Below are 23,124 nucleotides of genomic sequence, written 5' to 3' on the forward strand. Positions count from 1 at the left end.
AAAAGCATCAAATGACAATTTATTCAAGTTCTCCCTTTAATGTTCCATTTACTTTGAGCTCCTAATTTGTCTTGAAATTTTAAGTGGTTAGCAAAATAGTGCGGTCTAATCATTTTCTTAATTCGCAGGAAAAAATGGTCCTTTGATATGCATGTGTAAGCATCTTTCCGACATACATCAGCCTGGAAAGATTCACTCATGATATGACCGCAAACAGATTGGGCTTACAATTTCCTTAGCTCTATTTTCCACCAAATTAGTTACAAGGATGAAAAGTGGTCACTTTCATCTCCTTGCAAAATAAGGTAAGCCCTTTGGACAGGAAAAAAGGGAACTAATTACTAAGTTAAATTCATGATGGCCCTTCCATATGATTGCGTGTTGTTTTCCAAGACCCAATAGCATTTCTCAAATTCTACAAGGGTTTGGCATTTTACATTGAGTGAGTTCATGGACAGGTTGATATAAAACCAACGGTGAGATAAACAATGTTTCTCCTTCTTCCTTCACGCTCACCAAAGCATCTTTTTAATAAAAATATGGAGACCTTGTGTTTTGTTCCATTTGCTCCTCAACTTATGTTCATTCGTTTTACATTTTTCCGATTGTACGTTTGAATTGACTGCAAACAAAAGATTTTTGTAATTAAAAATAAGTGTGTTTAGCACGTTCTCTGCATGTAACGCTTGTGTTAAGATGTTGTCCCTGTGATCTCTGTCTTTCCATTTATTTGTGTATTTGTTAGCCTATGCAAATATGGTTGCTCAAATGCGTAAATCTACCAGTGATAGTAGTATTTAAAAGAAGCAGCAGGCCATTTGAAACCAAGGTCGCTGTTATCAGGAAAATTGATGATGGTGAAAAATGTGCTGTGTTGCTTGAATTTAATTTATTCCAAATTAATGTTTTGTTTCTTTACAATGTTTATCATTAATGATTTAGGGATGTTTTATAAGATACAGTAAAAAATGTATTGATGTATATAGTTCAGTACGAACGGTCATACAGTAACAGGAACATACAGTTACAACTTGCGTTTATTTTCACGTTACATACGGCTGTTTGGTCGTCAGCCAGGTTCTTGCGCGCCTCTATGATAAGTCGCTCAACCACAATTCTGTGAATTGCTTCACTGTTTTCTTTTTAAAATACTCTACTCTGCCATAATTTTTTAGCATTTAGGAGGATTACGGTTGGTCCTTTCTTCATGTAATTCATGAAATAGAAAATCAAAACTCTCTTTGAATAACCCATAGTATATCTGATCATAGAGCACCCGCAATTCTACCACATTTCCATAAGAACACATTTTCTAAGCCGTATTAACTACCGTACTTAACTATAGAAACACATTTAACCCTCACCTTTTTTGACAGATCATCCTCATGCTCACTTTATACCAGAAGTGGATGTTGGTTACCACCAGGTCCAGATGGTGTCTAGACGCTTGAGAAAACTGATACAGACACAACAACAAAATGTGTACTTAATCACACAGCATGACACAGCATGCACCTGAAGATACCTCAGCAAGTTGAACTTGTTTACAAAGCCAAATATCAATGTGCTGCAGCATGGAAATAAATATTGACAATTACTTGCGAGGAGTTCTTATGTACTCGGCTGATTATTTGCGATGCGCCACACTGGTGGCCTGCGACTTCCTGCAAGGCTGAAGGCTGCTCATGCACAGCCACCAATCTTGCAGTTCTCCCATTTGGGTGCTGTTCTCAGGCTGAGCCAAAGCAGGCGATATAAATCAGATGCGTTGAAATCACTTGACTCCTGTGCAGTGTTTAACTGGGTTAGGCTTGCCTGTCATTGTTTGAAGTGGTAATGGACTAATCTTCTCAGTGCAACATGTCAGCCCTCGTCCTCAGAGTATTCTTGAGTTTCTTTGCCATGTGTTTTAATCAAGCCCCAACAGATTATCTCTTCTAATACATCGTGTGGTTGTAGGAACGCTCATGTACAGTTGCAAACAGTGATAATAATCGCCTTAAATGGGAATAAAATGCAATGCTTGGGTGGCTCATCCAACAAGTAAATCCTCCACCTGCTCAGGATGGTAGAACGGACCTACAACGTGGCTACTCAATAATGCGAGAAAAGCTTTGACGCTGCCAAGGTCTACAGTGTGTGAAAATTAAGGCTCTAATGTGCTCTTTGACCAACAAAATGAGATTAGCGGGATTTATATCCAATAACGTGGCACATCTGTTGCGTCAGTTTCGTGCATTTCCCAAGAGAGAAGTTATGGGTAAATATTGAATATAAGCGTATTCTGCCATCAAAAACCTCCAGTGATTTGTCTCTTGGGTCTAAGTACTTAGTTGGTCTAGACGTCAGTTTGTGTTCTGAAGACTAATGCGCGTTGATGGCTTTTAAGCTGTGGCCACTCTCAGGCTCTTGGCCCTCTTCATTTTAATAGGATTAACAAGACTGTGGATGAGAAGGGCACACAGTGTGGGCAGAGATCCCCGAGCTGTCAAAAGCCTCAACTTTCTTACCCACTACAGATCTAAATAAGAATTTATAGTTTGTACCTTTTCAATAAGTAAGGCAGTTACTCCTTGCCTTCTTGGTGGCCTACAATTCAGACAAAGACCTGTGGCTCATTTCATTAAGGTAATGGGACAAGTTGGCCCGTTTGGTTGAATTGCCTTTGTCCATTGTGAAAATAAGGGGTTGTGTGGTCCTGCTGTTCCCTTTGGACTCCAAGAATGAGCAAATAAAACATTGGTTGTGGGACGGAAGCGAGAGCTGAATGTTCTCGGTTTAAACAGAGCAGAAATGCTGCTGCTTTGCGGACTAAATCTGTCACAACCAATTTTGTGAACTTGTTAAGTAGGTACGTGCGGTACGGTTAGCGTTTTTGAATGGCTGGACAGAATAAGAACAGGCGGAGATTCACTATTGAGTGAGTTAACTAAAGACTCATTGTTTCCTACAAATTGCCACAAAGTGTGTGCCATTTTGGGTCACATTCTTTGGACTGTAAAGATGACGCAATTAATAGCCTACTGTGCGAACTACTCTCAATAAAAAGTCAGGTTTAGTTGCTCTATTAAAAATATATCATTTTGCCCTGGAAGCTCGAGTTCATTTGAATACATTTTTGTAACGTTATCACGAGTTGCCTGTTAACACTATTGAAACTGGTTTGATAAACACGTTTTCGTTCATATTGTAAAATGTTTGTTAACTTGTGCTCTGCGATTGGTGGTCAACAAATGTAAGTGCTCCTGCCCAATAGTCAGCTGGGATTTGACTTTAGCACCCTTACAACACTTCATGAGAATTGCAGGGTGGATTATAAATACATGAATGAATGCTGGTTTTTATTGACTATTGAGGAGCTAAATTTTTCCATCTTTTAAAAATATATTTATTTTAAGTCAAGTTAAAGGTCACAATATTCATGTCATAACATATATTAAAAATTTCAGTAGCTTATCAAATCTGCTACAGATGGACTTTGGGCCTTAGTGGCAAATGAGTATAAAATTTCTCCACATGGTAGATTCACTGCTGTAGTATTGTATTTCACAGATGGAGCCAACTTTCTCACACACTCTCTTGCGCACTGTCATTGGGAATAAAATCACAGAGGAGGGAGATTGATGGATTCTTGATGGTTTACAGGTCTGATTTCTTTCGTTGGTTTATTTTGGCTAAGCACTGACACAGTGTGTCTCTGTCCGTGGTGTTTCTCTTCATCACTGACCTCCTCTTGTCAGTTTCTCCCCCCTAAGTAGTCCTCCAAGTGAGCGCTTCCTCCCAGCTACCGAGATGGATACAGACAATTTGTAAAAGTTTATTTTTGAATTAACAAGGAATCAATACCGAGAAAATGACTGTTATTTAAAAAAAAAAAACTTTGAATCTGAGAATCTGGGGGTAATGGCTCTGACAGAATAATAAGGATACTTCAATCCCAAAATAATTTTTTTATTGGAGGGATCACTGGAAAACTAAACTTAGAGTAACTGATTGTGAATCTGGACAGACCAAAGTTGAAGAGCGTGACAAGTTGAATTCACGTGTGGTCGCTGCTGTCATTTAGCTCAGCCTGCCCCAACTGTGAACTCCAGCTGCTAAAAGGTTTCCACCGTCAACCTATGTGATGTTTGTAAGGCCTCACACCTCACTGGTTGCACTGGGTGGCACCAGTGAACACATGCAACCTTTTCAGTTAACCATATTTCATTAGCATCTGGTGAAAACATCTGCTTCCGTTCGGATTACGACGCTGTTAGAAGGGTCTATGAGCTGTGGTTTCTTATAGACTGTTTTGAGCAAAACTTTTTGCTTCTTGTTGTGACTAGAATGTTGATTCAAGGATGTAGTTTTTTCCCCTTTAATGTAGTAGCTGAAGTCGGATTTACATCCTTCCCCTTCTAAGACAAATTGTCTTGCATTGGGGACTGAACGGAAATAATTTGCACCGAGACAACAGTTCATTAAGCTTAACTATGTTTTAGGCCCCCAACCTAACTGCACATTTTCTCCATTTTCTAATTGAACTGACACCATTCTACCACATGCCAATTAATGCAGGTAAGGTAGTTGCTCATTGAGGATTATTCATTCTTCTTGAAGATACAATTTTATATTAAAAATATTTACTTTGCCCAATATCTGTGCCAAAATAGCAGGAAATGCTTGGGGAAAAAGCAAAAAAAATGTTCCTTTAACATTAATAATACAAGTCCATAGTAATAATGGAGTGGCCATGTTACACAGTCACGATTTAGGATTGGGACTCAGACTTGATGCATGGTTGTGGACTTCTTTAATTTGATTATATGGATTTAATCCCACCCTGCAGGTTTATGTTTGGCAGCAATGGTTTCCAACTCAACTTCTCTTAGCCAAGATGTGAGGGTAGTTCAATAGCACTTTTCAAGTCATAAAACCTATACAGAAGTAATTTTTGGAATTCTAATAGTTTTTTTTTACTATTACGAAAGGCGAGAAGGATTTGAAAAAGTAATAACTCACTTAACACATCATAAAAATGAATAAGCACACCTTTGGCAGCTGCAGAAAGCCTCTTCTAGATGGGGCTGCTTCCTTTAAACTTTCTGCATGTGAAGTAAAACAATAAAGTAAAAAGAGAGTGAAACACAGAAACTTTTATTATAGCTCAACTAAAAAGTCCAACATTTTGAATGACAGGTAATTGCTGCAACAATGTATGGCATATTCTGTTACTCTTCGTACACTTGTCAAAAATATTTGGATAGTATCTATTTATATATATATATATATATATATATATATATATATATATATATATAAATATATATATAAATATATATATATATATATATATATATAAAAATATATATAAATATATATATATATATATATATATATATATATATATATATATATATATATATATATATATATATATATATATAAATATATATATATATATAGTTGGAATGATTAAAGTTGAAATATAGTGAGGCAAATGGCGGATCTAAGGTGCATTGCCCAAGTATTAATATAGTTTTACTCTTGAGTAGTGTTGCATTGATACTGTGCCAAAACTGTACTGATACCACATTTTTTTTTTTTTAAGAATTACATTTATACTCACAAGATTCCGGGGGTGCTGGAGCCTATGCAAAATCATACCCTAAAGTGGTTGCTAGCTAATCGCAGATTACTAATGTTTATAATATTTAATATTTTCCATTTTTTTTGTCTGTATTATTCGTGTGTGCTGCTTAAGTGCTGCATTACATTAAACATATGTCCATCATTAATCATCAGCTAATGAGTAGATTTAGTGACACCAAAGTCACTTTGAGTAAGTTGAAGATAGAAAAAAATTAGAGACAATTTTTCCATTAATCTCCATAAAGAGTAGAGCAGAGTAATATATCACACTGTCTGCTGAGCAGTAATGGGTACTGAAGCAAAATCTGAAGGTAACAGCCAGTAATTACCACAATGACAGATTTTACTTTATGCTTGTATCAAACTATAATGCTATGTATATCAATTATGGAGAAATTAATGGATATAGAACAATTTTCCACCGTAACAAGGAAGACATTGCTGTACAGCCAAATCTCAAATTGTGAATCAAGTGATTGAACACACTTGATAATAGTCTGCAATGCAGGCCTTTTGCCTAATTTTATTCATCGTAGTCATAATGTAAGTCAACATATCAGTACACTGCAGTATTGGACATTCATAGACCACATGACTGACCATTGTCAGTCATATAAATCTAGCAAACCTGAAAAAAGCCAGGGAAAAAAGCCATACTATAAAAAATAGATGAGTCCACCTTTGGGCCATAAATCAGAGATCAAACTAAAGTACAGTATGTCTGTTATAAAGCAAAAACAATGAATCTAACATTTGTATAGCTCTTTTTTTTGGAAGGACGTAAAAATAAATCTTTCCTCCTTTTCTTAATTCAGCGGCTTACTCTATTTCAAACAAGCCTATAAATATTTCCGCTGAGAAGGTCCAACCGCCTCTGAACTTTGTTATCTGGGATCAGATGTGCAGGCAGGTTCATATGATGAAACACACCATACTTTGTTCACAAGTGTACACAGCTGTGTTCTACATGACCTCTCCCAAAGTCTCCTCTATGAACATTTTCTTGCAGTTAATCATGGTGAGCATTCGTAATTAGGCACTTTCGTGAATTAACCCTTTGGCGGTATTTTCATGCTCGAACACTAATACACGGCACTCCATGATGTTAGGCTGGAATGTTATCAGGGTTTTTTTGGTGGGGGTTTGATATATGCCGGTTGGCAAGCAACGTTTGAAATGCATTACTGGCATCCACACTGGAAGTTGTAGCCTGCTGTTGCATTAAGTTAAGGCTTCACTGTGAGTTGAGCCGAAGCCTTGAGAAATCCAATCAAGCCTTGTGTGGCGCGTTGGTTTATGGCCATGTTGCACTGGGTGTGGCAAGTTTAGGACATCCAGATTTTTTCAACATCTTGATTCTTGTAAAGTTTCTTGTTTTATTTGGATTTTGACTTCATAGGCCAGCTGTTCTTTCTTCTGCTATAGTAATTAAACCACAATCACCATTCTACAAACTGTTATAATTCACTGAGCTCATTAAAAAAATAACCCCTCCCCCACATCCATTATTCATTTGAATTACTGTTTCAGCTAATTACTGGTAGGCTAAGATTTGTAGAATAGAGTTTGTTGTTATACAGGACTATTTGGTTGAGTGTGGGGGTGCTAATGAATTTAAGAGAGGTCTGTTTGAATAGCTTGAAGTATCCTAGTGTCCACTACCACACGGGTGAAATAGAGATAGAACAGGCACCCCCAACCCCCTGATGATGACCCATAAATCTGTTCTCGTCAGCAAAGGGATTATGGACAAAACCGACTAATCTGCTTCTGTGCATTTAGGCGTGGGCATGAGCATTAAGTCTAGTTTTAGTTCTTCTGTCCATTGTTTCAAAAGTTTCATTATTGTTTGTGGCTTAAGATGCCGTTTTCTTTACTGTTAGCATGGCGCTTCAATTGACAAAGCTGAGAAGTATTTGAGTATTTTATTTCAGTTACTTGAGAAGGAACAGTGTGCTTGTAAGGAGCCACCTGTAATAACAAATGACTCCCCAGTGCGCAGGAAATATTGAAAGCAACACCGTACGTGATTTTGTCTTGATTTATTAATACATGGCAAATTCTGGAGGGTTACGGAGGTGTTGCAGAGTGAAAAAATAAGCACGTGAAGGGCTTTCAAGTCAATTCTTTTCAGCAGCATATACTGTATATAAATATATGTTTGACTAAAACAAATATTTTGAAAGCATGTTTTATCTCCCAAATGACATTTCATCTTCATCTCCCAGTGCAGTTTGTTTGAGGATAGTAGATGGAATACAGCTGGAATTTATTGTTTCACCATATATGATTTTTCTCCATTGTGCTTGTCTTGATTGTGCAGTGCAAAAGAGGTTTGCAACACTCCATGAAAAAAATACATTGAATGGAATATCATCTTTATAATCTCTCACACAAAATATTAGAATTTTTGTTTTAGACTGCACTTATTAATTATGCATCATTTTTATTAAAACACAAGTAGGGATTTCAGAGTAATGAAATGAATTATGAATATAAAAGTACTTTTTGGTACTCAAATTTTTATGTATTTTATCCATTCGCTATTGAATTGGGTTCACAAGAAGTGCAAAAAATCTAGAGTAACAGACACTTTTTGTCCTCAATATAGATATACAACTGTTCAACGCACTTAAAACATAAGTGTGAATTAATGTATTTGTGTAAATTGTCAGTCAAGGATATTTAAGTAGGGAATTTGCATCTTCAGTATCTCTGTCTGAACTGTAGTGGGTACATTGTTGATCTTGTTACTCACGTGAACATGTGGGTTAGTTGAGCATTCACTGTCATTTATTTGCTAGTTGCTAAGACACATAGTTGCGCTAAAGACTGTTTAAGACATCATTTTATCTTTACTTCATCGGTGTTAATTTTTTGGTTCCTCTGTTGTATAGGAACATGCTAAATACTAAGCTTCTCTTCCACATTTGGATGGCTTGCAGGCACTCGCACAGGTCTAAAACAAGCTCCTGGAAGCTGATTGAGATATGCATGTCCATGTGCTGTGCACGCTTAGTGTTGATGGATGCCTAGTGACAGTTGTGTGGTACAACCCGCTAGACAAGCAGGTCAGGGATTTTACATGTACTGCATGATTAATAGCATCAACAGCTTGCAATCTCTGGGACTCGCCCACATCCACTCCTTAGCGTTAAATAAAAATACTTTTGGAAAAGTCAATGGTCACCAAAGACAAGACAGGAATGACGCAAGTTCTTTCTTCTGTCTTCCGTTCTCTCCTGCTCTCAGATCAATGAGCGTTGTGGAGGTCAGCTTTTCTTCTCTATTGACCTCGATTCCTGAAGGAAAGGTTTCCTGAAATCAGGCAGACTCCCTGCCCCCATTTGGCAGCTGACCTGGAAACAGCTCAGAGTGCAGCTGAGACTGTGACATAGGATGCGTTTGGAGAAACCTCCAAAGAGGGGCAGGACTACCCATACTCCACCCACCCTCTTTTCTTTCTGGTCTTATGAAGGACATGGCTCCATCTGTTTCCTGCTCCCGAGTGCCGCAGCTTTCTCAGTGATATCATATGAAGAAAAATGATAAGCGGAAGGATGCGTCACTGCTTTATTCATTTTGTTATGACAAGCTGTTCTGCTCAATTCAGGAGTTTGAAAATATTCGTGTTGGTTAAAGCACTTTGAATGTGGGTGTGTATCAAGCATCCATCCAGATGAATAATCACAATCAATACACACATTCTCTTGCTGAATCTTTTCATGACATTTTGTCATATTGCGTCAATAACCTGAAATGATCTGACGCAAACACATGCGTCACCTTACACTGAGGTGTCGTCCACCCTGGGTGCTAGCCTGTTGTCATCCTCCAACACCTGCCAATGCCATTGTCCTTCCATTGAAGCCAAGCACAACTACGAAGACAACCCGACATCCTTTTCTATAGCTCTCTCCTGCCAAAAGGCTTCTATTGTTCCCTTTCTTTTTGCATTTCAGGCCAATCAGTGAGGATGCATCCATCTTCCAATTGAGGGCGGCCTGGGCTTGCTTGGTGTGATAATGGACCACACATGGTTGTGCACAAGGCACTCACTGGGGCCAACACCCTTATGGCTTAAGCGCTACCCATTCTCCTTGCAAAGGCCTGCCTTATAAAGCTCTATTCGCCCTGGCCATTTGTCCCTAAGCCTCTTCCACTTAACCTCAGCTCTGCTGGGGATTTTCCTCTTAGATAGGAGCTGGTGTACGTGCTTGTATCTCGATATTAATGCTCTGTTTTCTTTACACCACACACACACCAAATAGAGTTCAAATGATTGATGCGTATACATCCCTAGTATATACCTACCAAATTTCCTTTTGATCTATCCACGGATAACTGAGGAGGAGTAGTAGTTGTAGGAGTCATAAATATATAATTTCTATCAGTGAATGTGAATTTACCATTCATAACTCGCTGGAAATCACTACGTTAGAGATGATACTGTGATTAGGCTGATTTAAGATTCCACATGCAAAAATGGGCCTCTTTGCCCAAATGCAAATTAGCACCTCATGGGAAATAGAATCAATTTAAAACACTAAAAAGCTGTTTGGGGTACTTGCGAATCTCATATTTATTCTTCTCTTGTAAACACATGTGTTTTAAGCACTCTCAGCATTAACAGAAGTTGTCCAGTTAAGTGAAAAGAGTTTATTTTAATCTAAACAGTCGGGCATCTTCATTTTATCAGTCTTGTATTCCTGTCTTCTAGTCTTACATTGGTACTATACTGTTCCAAATACATACTTGCCTTTTCGAAATCTTTCTCACCAATGTGTCATCCTCTTTTGAAATATAAACAACATTATCATTATGCCTTAACCTGATTTCATTTCAAATCAGTCCAGTTTACCTCGAAGCAAGCTGGAGTTAATGAGCCAGCAATATCAACTCACTGTTGCATTAGTCCAGTCTGTCATAGAAGGCCCCGAAGGAAGACAAAACCTCCATCAGCAACACTCCACATACTTAAAGGCAGGCAGGCTACATGTGCTTTCAATTAAGGCTGCAAGTGGAGCCCGAATGGGGATGTTTAAGGCAGTGAGGCAGGCTTTAGAGTGACACAAGAACATGGGCCTGTTGTGATAGTATCTAATGAGATCACTCAGAGCTGCATCCTTGAATGCTTCCATTCATGAATGTGATGCTTCTTTGTATATGCATGTGTGTCCTATTTCACTAAATAAGCTTTCACGCTGTGTTTTGCTGGATGCCTTGTGGTGGCAAGTGACAAGATATCCTCTTAAATGATTCCCTGCCATTAACAGCGATAGACATCCAATCCATTTTGACTGGAAGGGTTGGCAGTAAATGATCACCTTCACCCCTCTCTGTTAAGATGGATCTATTGCTGTCAATCTCTCGGGAAAAAATAGATTTACTTTTAGCCCAACCAATTCAAATGGGTTGTAGGTCTGTAGACGTCATTGGAATGAGGTAGAAATGCTAAGTGTAGAAAGATGGATGAATTCGCTCTTCAAACGCTTTGAGGACTTAGCCACAAATCGCTTGAACGCAGACACACAATTTTCTTCTGTATCAAGGCAGCTTATTCATTTTATAAATGCCAAGGGATTATTGCCATAAAATGACACAGATGTTGAACAAATAAGATGGTACAAGCACTACTATCTCTTCTCTTTGCTGCTCCACTGACATTTTCTTATGACCTCATGCAATAAACATTAGTGAGAAACTTGCCTCTTTGCGAATGCACCGTGATTTAAAATATCTTTCAGTCCTGCCTTGAGCCCCCTTATGGTAAAAGCTTTGGGAATAAGGATGACAAAAAGGCTGGTGCAAGCAATCCATTCAGTTAGTATTTGTGGCCTCTTTGTAAGGACATTCCATCCCACCCTGCTGGTCCCCTCCATCTTGTGGGGGTTGCTTGTTGAACCCCTCGTTGTTTGAAAGTAGAATACATTAACAGCGTAGTGATGAGCAAAGCATAAGGGGGTGCTCGGACATGACTTCTTCTTGCCAATGTCCTTTCCATGAGAAAAACAAGCGTTCTAAATACGCGAGGAGGAACAAATCAAACAATTTATTGCTGCGCAGCCGAAAAGGTCAGACCAAGACAAAAAGCCCTCCTGTTGTGAGAGGGCTGATTGTTTAGTAGTACTTCTAACACAGCCTGGATGACTACCAAAGCATTAGACATGGGTCAGTCTTAGGCTACACATAAAGGTAGATCAACACAGTGCTAACAAAAAGCCTGTTCTTGTTGCATCACAAGGTTTAATTAATAAGTCCCAGTTTGCTCAATTTTACATTTGAATGCTAAAAATAACTAAATGAGACTGATAAATTAGATTTAGTTACCTCTGCCCTAGGTCATGTTTTATTGTTGTTTCTCTCCTTAGTTAAGTCTAATAACACACAGGCAAAGTTGTAATTCTAGGATTGGGAGAGTATTTTTGTCAACTTCACTAAACCGTATCTGGACCCGAATTACTGAATTCATATAGGTAGGAGTTATATTATTTGCTGGTCAATTAACAACAGCCCATGATTTTCAATGAACACGTCTATGTATTGCTCAACAATGCAGCTTGAACTCACATATTGAAGCAATTATTGTATGATCAAACAACAACAAAAAGTAGCTAAATAGATGTTAAATTTACTTATTGGTCAACTGTTTGAGAGGCTGGTTTAGGGCTTTAAGTTAAATAGATTCATATCCATAGAATTCCACTTTGTCTGAACAGACAAGTAATGCTTGATTTAGCAAGTAGAAGTGCAGGTGTTGTTCAAGACCAAAGTATGAAAAATTGAGGTGTGTGAGATTGGCCAAAGAAAGTGATCTTTTCCAGAGAACCAAGCTGCTATTTTTTGCTTTGCCATGAAACGCAATGCAGACTGATTTATTGAGTGCAATAATCAGGATAGTATACATCAATGTCCTTCACTCTTTATGGATAAACACAGTTTGGTCCTGCTCTAAAACCATACGTAATTGCAAAGCCTCTGGGAAAAATTCAAATTATTTATCCTGCATAATTTATTCTTAGTCTGTGATTGAGGTTAGTCTAATGTTTATTTTTATTAATGTATCTAACAGAAAAGCTGAAAGAACAGCGTAATGAATAAGGAAGTGAAAGTATATGCCACGCATGCCTTTTCGTTTACCTAATTTTAGGAACTGTGAATTTTTTCATCCTCTGATTTTTAGTTTCTGTGATTTCAGTTTCTGGTTGTTCTATGTTGTGTCCCAGGCAACACTACACCATGGTCTCCAACGCTGGGCTGCCAGAATTATAATCTGCTCTGCCACATATTTTGGGCAGCTTTTTGTTGGCTAGCTTTTAGGGTAATGATCAGCATGCATGTCGTGCCTGTCCTTTATGATACCGCTGCCTGCTGATAGACAGCGGGTGACAGAACCAGACACTTTGTCTGTCTTGCTTAGTTCTTTTGTGTTCACTGTGCAATGAAATGTTATGCATCTTTTTGAAATATGGATGAGTTTTGTTTATTTATTTTTTCACATTCAAGCAGATGGCCGAATTGGGCGGAATTGTTACACCAGACGATCAATGTGTTGTTTCAAAACTACTCAAGATTTCATGCATATATATATATATATATATATATATATATATATATATATATATATATATATATATATATATATATATATACACACACACACATACATATATATACATATATATATATATATATATATATATATATATATATATATATATATATATATATATACACATACATATATATTAGAGGAACTAAAAAAATCTAGCCTTTTCTAAATTAATTATTTTTCTCTATATGCACAATAAACTCCAACATTATTTTTGCATTTTATTGGTTTGTTTTTGTGTGCTTGTTAAGAAAATTCCTAGGGGAAAAAAGACAGAATATTGCAACACCTTTATAGAATAATTAGAGTTAGAATATTTTTTTCTCAATCTTATTAATACCGACACTGCTGTAAATGGGATCTTTAGATTTAAAAAAATATATTTGTGACTTTGATCCCCCTGAACTAGCACAAAGGTAGTCCTCACTTACCCTCTTCGTTTCAGCCTCCACTCATTCATGAGTACCTTCTTGTAACAGAACACTAACATTCCAAACATTCTCAACATTCTGACACTGACAATATCGATTACTCTTCAATCAACAAAGTAATCCAATTTTGAACAAGAAGCAAAACTAATTTGGGACAGAACCCATGTTGAATTCTCTCTGTTTACCTTGTCTTAAAATCTGATAGTCCATGATTAGTTTTAATTTTGTTTGGCAACCATTGTTTTGGCGGAATCAATTGCCTTGTTTTAAAAGCTCATTTACTGGGTTTCAAACAACATGATAATTCTGCCTGTTTTGGCTAAAGAGCTTCTATATTGTCACTCTATGCAATAGTAATGGGAGACTGATTTTTACATGCATGCTATTACATAGTTGGAGTCAAGTCAGAAAATTATTCCAACATGAGACTAACGCAAAGTAAACAAAGACTCCAAAATAAATATTTCATTGTAAAATGCACTTTTTTTCACATCCCAAAACATGCATCTTAGGCATGTTTTCATCTCCTCATTTTCTGAACCGCTTTATCCTCACTAGGGTCGCAGGGGGTGCTGGAGCCTCTCCCAGCTGACTTTGGTGGACCGACCTGGATTTGAACCCAGGCACCTCACTGTGAGGCCGACGCGCTAACCTCTTATCCACCGGGCCTTTATTATTTTCACTATTATTATTTTACTTTGTAACAAATGCTTCTGCGGACTGCCCGTTAGGCATGTTAAACACTCAAAATTGTCTCTGGCGATGAGTGTGAGCATGAATGGTGGTTCGTCTCATTGTGCCCTGCAATTGGCTGGCGACCAATTCTGGATCTCCCCTGCCTACTGCCCACAGTTGGTTGGGATAGGTTCCAGCATCCCCGCTGCCTTTGCGAAGATAAGTGGTACAGAAAATGAATGAATGAATAAAATACCCCATTAGCATTAATGTTCAGTTAACTTTTGCAGGTGGAAAAAAAATTAAACAAATAATGTTACGGAAATATTTGATAAATTAGTCGTTACTGGTGTTATGTTAATATACCCCTGTGCACACTGTCTTTCAAATATTAAAACTAAATGGTAACATATGCACAGTTGGCCGACCTGAAATTGCATCCCCCTTACTCTAACCATATCTTTCCAGACACATTTCCACTTTGTATTTATGTCTTTCCGTATCAAAAACATTAAGAAAGCCTTTACTGAGTTGGAAATCACCAGCATCCCTCTCAATATTGAGGGGTGGGCTTTAGTGTTTGCACAGTTCTCTAGTTTAGAGAATGTTGCAAGGAGAATTTCAGACCTCAGAATAAGGACAACATGGTGGATTCTTTCCTTTGTGGGATTTATTGTTGGTCACGTCATGTACCCATTCTCTGAAAATAATGAGCTGAGGAAATATTTGAGACATTCTAAGGTTTACCACAGTAATTTCCATTATTGTGCAATATATTTGCATGATGTTTTCAACCACAAAAGGTGCATAGGAGAGCATAGTTGATATTGTGGTTTTCCTACAATAGGTGTCTCATATGTACTTATGCATATGATAATACTTAAATCTAACTTTTACATTCATAGGCATTCAGGTATCAAAATGAACAGGACTTTATCTTGGTTCAAGTTTCATTTAAAAGATTTTTTCCATTTGAAATTTTCTGAAATGGTGAAACTTTCTGGTTCAGAGCCATCTTTAACAGAAATGTTGCCTTCAATGAAATTTGCAGAGAATACCAAACAAATATGTCTCCTGTTTTGATTTGAACTTGTTGTCATATATTAGTCTCTGGTTGATTGGGCTACAAAATGTGTATGTTTAGATGCTGTGCCAGTTTGAATGCTGGGCATAAAGGTTTTATGAAATCTAATTCCGAAATTCCGATATTTTTGATCTTCTCTTGTTCGAGGTCACTTGATTCTCTTGTTCCTGTGAGAGTCTGTGAACTGGCACATAGTTGGGCAAAGAATGTGCTCCTGGCTGGTAAAATGTTTTCAGTGAACAGAGAAGTCCTCCCTGCCTCCGGTTCTAGTGAGAAACTAGTCTGGTTGGCCTCTTAAACTCAATCTCTTTCCAACCAGGCTTTCAAGGGTTGAAAAATACGACCTGATTATTAAGTCCTTCTTAGCTAACAGCACATTTGTGATTTGTGTTATTTGCAGAGAGTATTCCATTCTTCAGAGATGATGTTGCAGTCTTGTTTTCTGTCAGACACTGGTGCTTGCTTGTATAAGATATAGTGTAAGTCAAGAGTCAATCTGAGACGTCTGTCTCATGTAAGAACTTTTAAGAAGCCAAAACTATAAACACATTTGGCTTTGGACAGACTCGTAGTACATATAGGCTTTCGTCCTCACTTTGTTGCCAGAAAATGCAATGAGCTTTTGTGGCAACACATAATTCACTGTGTTCTCTGCGATGCAAAATGGAAAAAGACCACATGTGAGTCGAAAAGATTTTAAGAAGTAATTGAACTGTATTGCCTCCAATGTGAGCATCTTGCATCGGAATGATGATTTCTCTTGACAAATGAGCTAGAGAAAATAGACTGGCATATATTAGTCATGTTGTGGAGTAGTGTGCTCTTAAGTCTTCTGGTAGAAGTCTGGAGCCTCAGACTGCCCAAGCTTATGTGTTGACTTTAAATGCATTTCCATTACATCTCTACTGACTAATTCTCCTCTCTTCTCAAACATAGGGTCGCTAGTAAGAAGTTCCTTTTGCTTCATCATCGAGTAGCTGTTTCTACTTACTCAATTTAAGCGTCAATCCAGTTACATCAAAGAAACCAAAAATAAGAAACATTTTGCATTCTGTTGCAGTGTCTTATATTATCGTGTTGAAGATGTTTGTGTTATGGCCAAATGAATTCAGATACTTTAGGTGTAAAAAGAAACATTCAATCATGTAAATGTGTCTTTCTGTTTTAGGATTTCCTTGCATGAATTTAAGTCAATTTCACTGAGTAAAATTATTTAAAATTGAGCTAAAGTTCAATCTTTCTATTGAATAATTGAATTGTCTTGAGCAAAATACTAAACATTATGCATTGAGTTCTCTGCATTATCTGTTAGAGTATTAACTGTCTTCTGCCATCTTTTGTTCTTCTCTATTGTCTTGTGAAAGTTGGACGAATTTGCACCAGGCCGTTATGTTTTCTATGACAAGCATCAGCTCTCTTAGAGTTAACTGACTTTGTCATTTTGATAGCCTTTGGTGCATGTTTACAATCCTGACCAGGTTCTCTTTCCTTGGTCTCACTTGCTTTTGTCCCATCTGTCTCAATTAATTGGAGCATCGCTGTTAACCACTACTATTTTTGTGAGGCTATTGCTAATGGTTTGAACTTATCTGAGCTGCAATGTCCCAGCAGAGGTCACCTGTCAAGCAGAGAACTAAGTTGGAATAAACATGTCCTGCTGGGACAAATGTGCCTTCCTCTGACACCAGCTGACTGTCTCCCCCTACCCTTCCAGGCTACTCACACGCGCACACACACAACTATGACTATAGCCTATGCACCAGTGTTCAGTCAGGTCAGAGAAGTTCATCCCAAACAAAAGAAAGGACAAACTGTAGCCATATTTAGCATCCTTGCCTTCCGAGAGCAGCTCAAAGTACATGTTTGGACTCAGCCTTTTGTTTAGAATTGCCTTCAGCTGCTCTATATCATTCTGTAATGCCACCATTGGTGCTTTTTAAATACGCAATCCTCTGCATTTGGCAGGAAAATAACGTGACCATCACCACATCATCTTCTCTGTAAAAATGATTCCTGCCATTGTGGCATTCCCCTACTGTGTGCCTGTTTTTGTTTGCGGTCGTGGGTGTGGCATGCTTGCCAAATCCTTAAGTGCACAGCTGTAAGTGCTGTGGCTGTCGTGGCAAAGTTGTCTAGAATTTAAGGCTCAACCTGGGTGAGTTTCTGCTTCCTGCTCCCACACCCTCAGCTTTTGGAAAATCCTACTATCCAATTGATTATATTTAGTGTGTAGTGTATCCTGGAATAGTCCACCAAAAAGTTTATTTAGCCGTTTTCAATTCATCTCATCTCAACTCATCTTCCATACCGCCTATCCTCGAAAGGGTTGCAGGGGTTGCTGGCGCCTAACCCAGCTGTCTTTGGGCAAAAGGCAGACTACACCCTAGACTGGTCACCAGTGAGTCGTAGGGCACACAGAGACAAACGACCATCCGCACCCCTAATCATATCGCCACCAGCGGGAATTTAGCCCGCGTCTGCCCGCACCAAAGTCAGGCGAGTGAATCACTCCACCACGAGGCGGCGTTTTCAATTCATACTCGATAAATTGAATATGTCATGGCGGTAAGTTGCCTAACAGTGAAGCAATTTGATATTAATTGAAGTGAGTTAAATGTCAAGTTTCAGCACTGCATTTAATGTAAATGTAATCTACTCGTTTACAGTGTGGACCACATCACTTATTTGAGCTCAAAGTTGATTTTGGAATCTTTTTTTCTCCCTCTGTTTCTCTACAGCCGCGCAATCAAGACCAATCAAGATCTGCTTTCAGAAACACCCTGGGCGAATATCTTCTATGATGACTTCTGGGGCACGTTGCTCACACACACTGGCAGCCACAAGTCTTACCGCCCCCTCTGTACCCTCTCTTTCCGCTTCAATTACGCTGCGGGTGGGCTGGATCCATGGGGTTACCACCTGGTGAATGTTGCCCTCCACGGCATAGTGGCTGGCCTTTTTACAAGGCTCGCTCACTTGCTACTCGGAGACGGCTTATGGAGCCTCCTGGCCGGCCTGCTATTCGCTTCCCACCCCATCCACACAGAGGCGGTGGCGGGGGTCGTGGGCCGAGCCGATGAAGGAGCTGCCTTGTTCTTCTTGCTGTCCCTGCTGTGTTATATACGCTACTGTAAGTTGCGGGGCAATGCAGGACCACTGCAGCTCTTGGCTTGGTTTCTGGGCAGCCTGGGCTGCGCGGCATGCAGTATGCTGTGGAAGGAGCTTGGAGTGACAGTTCTGGCCTTATCAGCGCTCTATGATGTCTGCGTTTTGCACAGGCTCAAACTGCGACAGGTTGTTGTTCTTCTTTATAAGGTAAATATGCTTTGCATTGTAATGATGCTTACTTTCAGTGTACAAATTTAACTGCATGTATTAATTAAAATTAAAAGATACATCTTAATAGGTTTAAAAGAAAACTGGCAAAACATTTTCTCAGGTCAATATAGTATTTAATATTAATATTAGCAACATATGAGGATTTTTCCAAAAACAAGTTTCTACAAATTCTGCCTTGGATTTGAATGCAGCAGCTGTCAGAAAAAAATACTGTCTATCTGGTCTCTGTGATGGCCATGCTTCTCTGCGCATCATGACAAAATGCAATGAGACGTGTGCATAACTGGGACCGAGGTGATGTTGAGCAGCCGATAATAATCTACACATCTGTAATGCACAAGAAAAGAAGAAAAAAACATGAAAGAGTTTCATTTTAAGTTTTTCTTGGACAAAAAAAACCAATCCATACTCTCTTACTTTGAAAGCTTTGAATATCATTGAGCACTTCAGCTCAAGCTTCTGGCATCGCATGAAGTGCTGTTTGACTTCGTGTGTCCTCTGTAAGATGTTCTGCACACAGAGGGTTTTTTTTAAATTAATTGTCAGGTATCAAAGACGTTGTTTTTAACCTTTATTGTGGGTGTGTAACCCCGCCTCTCATGCTTGCAGTTTATTTTCTGGAGTGGATCAGGGTGCATCATTAGATGCAGTTTTTTGTTTTTGTTTTGTTTTCTTTTGCCAAAGTAGTTAAATGATTTTATTAGGTCCCCGGAGTCAATTGATCCCCCAAATGTCCACCCTATTCTCTCATTTTGAATAATAGATTGTAGGAGCATATTTATTTGAAGTAATCCCACATGCTTTAATTTTCACCAGAGAAGAGAATGTGAGACAATGACTCACAATGACTGTTTTCTCATTTGTGAAAACATTGTGTTTAAACTTGATGCATAGCAATTTGAACAAAAGAAAAAGAATGTGTTTTGTTGAGTATCATGAGAAAAAGTTAGTTCCAGCTCACAGCAGGCAACTTTGTTTCAAGACAAACAAGCAACTTTGTGGCTTGTCAGACACTTGGAAAGCACAGCTTCTCATTCTGTGTTGAGAGAACTGTAAATCAATTCCGAGAATGATGGCCTTTTCGAAATCTTAGCTTCAGACTGACATTTCATGTTTAGAACATGTTATTTCGCTACATCACAGATAATATAAAAAGAAGTCTGGAGAGAGAGCTGTCACCAACTCTATAGTAGCTTTCTTTTCTGCCTGTCTCTTCTCATGCAGGCTACAAACTTCCCAAAGCAACTGCATCATTGAGAGAAGTGCATTGTAACATTTATGACGTGTAATAACAGTCACTGCTTTTTGGCTCCTGAGTGGATTGAGCGTTAGTGTAACTTCAGCGTCTGACTGGATGCATGACTGACAGACCGCAGTGAGCTGGCGCTGTCTTTTATTACAGCGCTTCTCATTTCACTGAAGTACTTTGACATTTAACTCTGCAACTGGTCGAAAGGGTCTGCTTATCTGATTGGGTCTCTTAGTCATTTACAGTAGTGGTTTATATCAGCTGTAAATCTTCTCTTGGACCACTGCGGCTTCTGCAATGTACCACATTGTTGAAAGTGTCATTGAACTGCTCCGACATATTGAACCAGTTCTTTCAAATATCTGTGTTACCCAAAAAGACTGTTTTCTGCAAGATGAAATAGCCTAAAAAATTATATTTATTTTATTTATATTCATCTGCTTAAATATCCGTTTTCCATAGTGAAGGTAAATACTTTTCTTTCTAAAGGTTTAGTAATGCCCATTCCATTCAATTGCTGATAGTCTGATGAGGCACACCTTAATTGTAATTTTTACAACTAATTTGCTCTTTGTGATGAATCACAAGCTTTTCTTTCTGTTGTTTGAGTAAGGCTTCATTTTGCATTGGTTTCTCTTCCCGACATGCAGTAATAATTACAAAATGAAGCTGCTCAAGCAACAGAAAGAAAGGCTTGTGATTCATCACAAAGAGGGTGTTCAAGAGCTTCATTTTGCATTGGTTTCTCTTCCCTACATGCAGTAATAATTACTGCATGTAGAGAAGAGAAACCAATGCAAAACGAAGTGTTGCTCAAGCAACAGAAAAAAAAAAGGCTTGTGATTCATTACAAAGAGCAACTTGAGCAAGGCTTCATTTTGCATTGGTTTCTCTTCCCTACATGCAGTAATAATTACTGCATGTAGAGACAAGAAACCAATGCAAAATGAAGCTTTGCTCAATTCATTGAATCGAGTAATGTGTTTGTGCCCTTGATTCAAGCTTAGCCATATGAGGAGTTATTTCAAGTGAAGATTTTAATCTGGGTGGCGGGGTTCAAGTGGAGTTTGTGTGGAAAAACAAAACATTCACTGATCAAATTTTCTGCCCACCAGTATATAAAATGTATAATATACCACAATGAATGAATGAATGTCATGAGCACATTGTGCAAGCATAGTGAGGCACACTTACAGTAGTGCTGTATGTGCCGGAGGGGGCTGACATCCCTGTGATGAAAATTCTTTGAACACGTAATACATGAAATCTGATGGCTTTCAATTGTAACCTGCACAAAGACCAATGATGTTGGTGAGGTCATAGCAGCAGAATTTCTATTCGTCCAACTCATTAATCATAGTAGAAAGTGGGGATGTTGTTCTGAGGACACTTTTGTCTTTATAGTCTGACCCAGACTCAGAAAAGTCATTTCTAAATCAGGGCCGAAAGCCAGCTCTCCTTCAGTGAATACAAAACTGACATGCTTTATCACTTCACACCTCCCATTTTCTGTTCACACTTTGGTTGTTAGTACAAGGTCATTGCTTGGGGCGTGTTGTGTGTTAGATTGGTAACAGACAGAGGTTACCTGGGCAGAGTGGGACTGAAGTCCATTTATCATCTTAAATTCACACCAGCACTTTTAGGGAAACATATTGCCACATTTCCAAAATATTCAATTATGACACGTAAATAAGTTACATTTTTGTTGAAGAATGAACACTGTGTTTATCTTCTACTTTTTATTGAGATTTTTGACACTTCCATTAAAAGGACATCAGGGAGTAATTGCAAGTCAAAACTCAAAGTTTGAAGCGTTAATATCACAGAATAAAGAACCACTGGCAACAAAAATACCGAAGTTTCTTGTCCTCTAGTGTTTTGGATGAGGTAAAAGAAAATAAAACCTACACGGCATTATGTTCTCACCTGAGGCTTCACAGATGCTCTTTCATGCTCTAATGGTTTCTACCAGTGTGATAGATTGAGCTCAGCAAGCGACCCCTGCCCTCAGCCACCTGCTTCCTACATGGAGATGCACTCCACTGCTTCTGTTTGTCAGAGCAAGATGAGCCGCATAATGGAAACTCATAAATGGAAAAACGAAAGTAGGCTTTGCAGAATGAACATTGAAGTGTGACTCTTTCCTATGAGTTCATTCTTATTTATTTCCACTGGCAGCAGATAGCAGGGCTCTTTGGAACTTTGGCCTTCACAGGTCTGCCTAAAGTGCAACCACCGCAGTGGAAAGTGACTTGAGCTTGTTCCAGTGAGCCCAACTGTCCATATACAAATCAAGGATAAAAATAGAGGACAACAGAATTTAAAAAAATACAATAAAAACGATGCAACGTTACAAATCATTCACATTGTTGCTGTCGTAGTGTTATTATAGCCATCCTGCCTGAGAACCAAAAGCACTTCTTATATTATCTCATCAATCACAAAAGGGAACATCCAGTTGCATGCAGTAAATCTACTGGTTGATTTTTTTTCAGGTTTTCCATATAATCTGTACTCCTGTGGACAATAATTGACTTCAACAGCCGCCCATAATTACTTAAATAAATTAAGTATTATTGAGTAACATTTAAATGTTAGCTTTAACCGTTATAAGCAAAAAGATCAATTTCAATAAATAAGATTTGTGTTGTTGTTCTTTTGTCTAAGGCATTTCACTCGAAACAAAAGGCTTTTTCATTTCGAAACTTTTTTGATGTGGGAGGCCCTTTTTATGCCTGAGTGCTGCTAAAACCTTTAGGGTGAGTTCCTATTGTTAAAGGTTTCAACAAATGTGCATGCGCAGTGGCCTCTCTTACACATTTGTGCATTACTACAAATGTGAAAACTACAATTACACGTTTGTATAAAGACGTAAGACTGAATAATACCCCATTGATGTATTGGTTAGAATTCTTCATTTTGTTTCAAGTGATTAACTAACAATCTTCATTGGGAAACATTGGTTCCATTCTGCGATTTCTTGTATTCAATTCGTGTTAAATGTACTTGTTAAGCCTGAATTATAGCACTCTTGTGCAATTTTGAGTAGTAAATTGTTTCATTCACTCAAGATGTTTGCGATCACAATAGAAAAAGG

The 23,124-nt window shown here is 38.3% G+C and overlaps 1 protein-coding gene across 2 annotated transcripts in view; it reads left to right on the top strand.

Annotated features, from left to right (window-relative positions):
* The window catches only part of tmtc2b (transmembrane O-mannosyltransferase targeting cadherins 2b), a 52,733-nt gene that overhangs the window by 4,249 nt on the left and 25,360 nt on the right, over positions 1–23,124 (top strand). For both annotated transcript variants that reach the window (XM_077596809.1, XM_077596808.1), the window contains one exon: positions 18,175–18,751. In XM_077596809.1, coding sequence (XP_077452935.1) covers positions 18,175–18,751 — 577 coding nt within the window. The remainder of the gene's footprint in view (positions 1–18,174; positions 18,752–23,124) is intronic.

Source organism: Stigmatopora argus, chromosome 3, assembly GCF_051989625.1.
Source record: "Stigmatopora argus isolate UIUO_Sarg chromosome 3, RoL_Sarg_1.0, whole genome shotgun sequence".
In the NCBI taxonomy this organism is placed as follows: domain Eukaryota; kingdom Metazoa; phylum Chordata; class Actinopteri; order Syngnathiformes; family Syngnathidae; genus Stigmatopora; species Stigmatopora argus.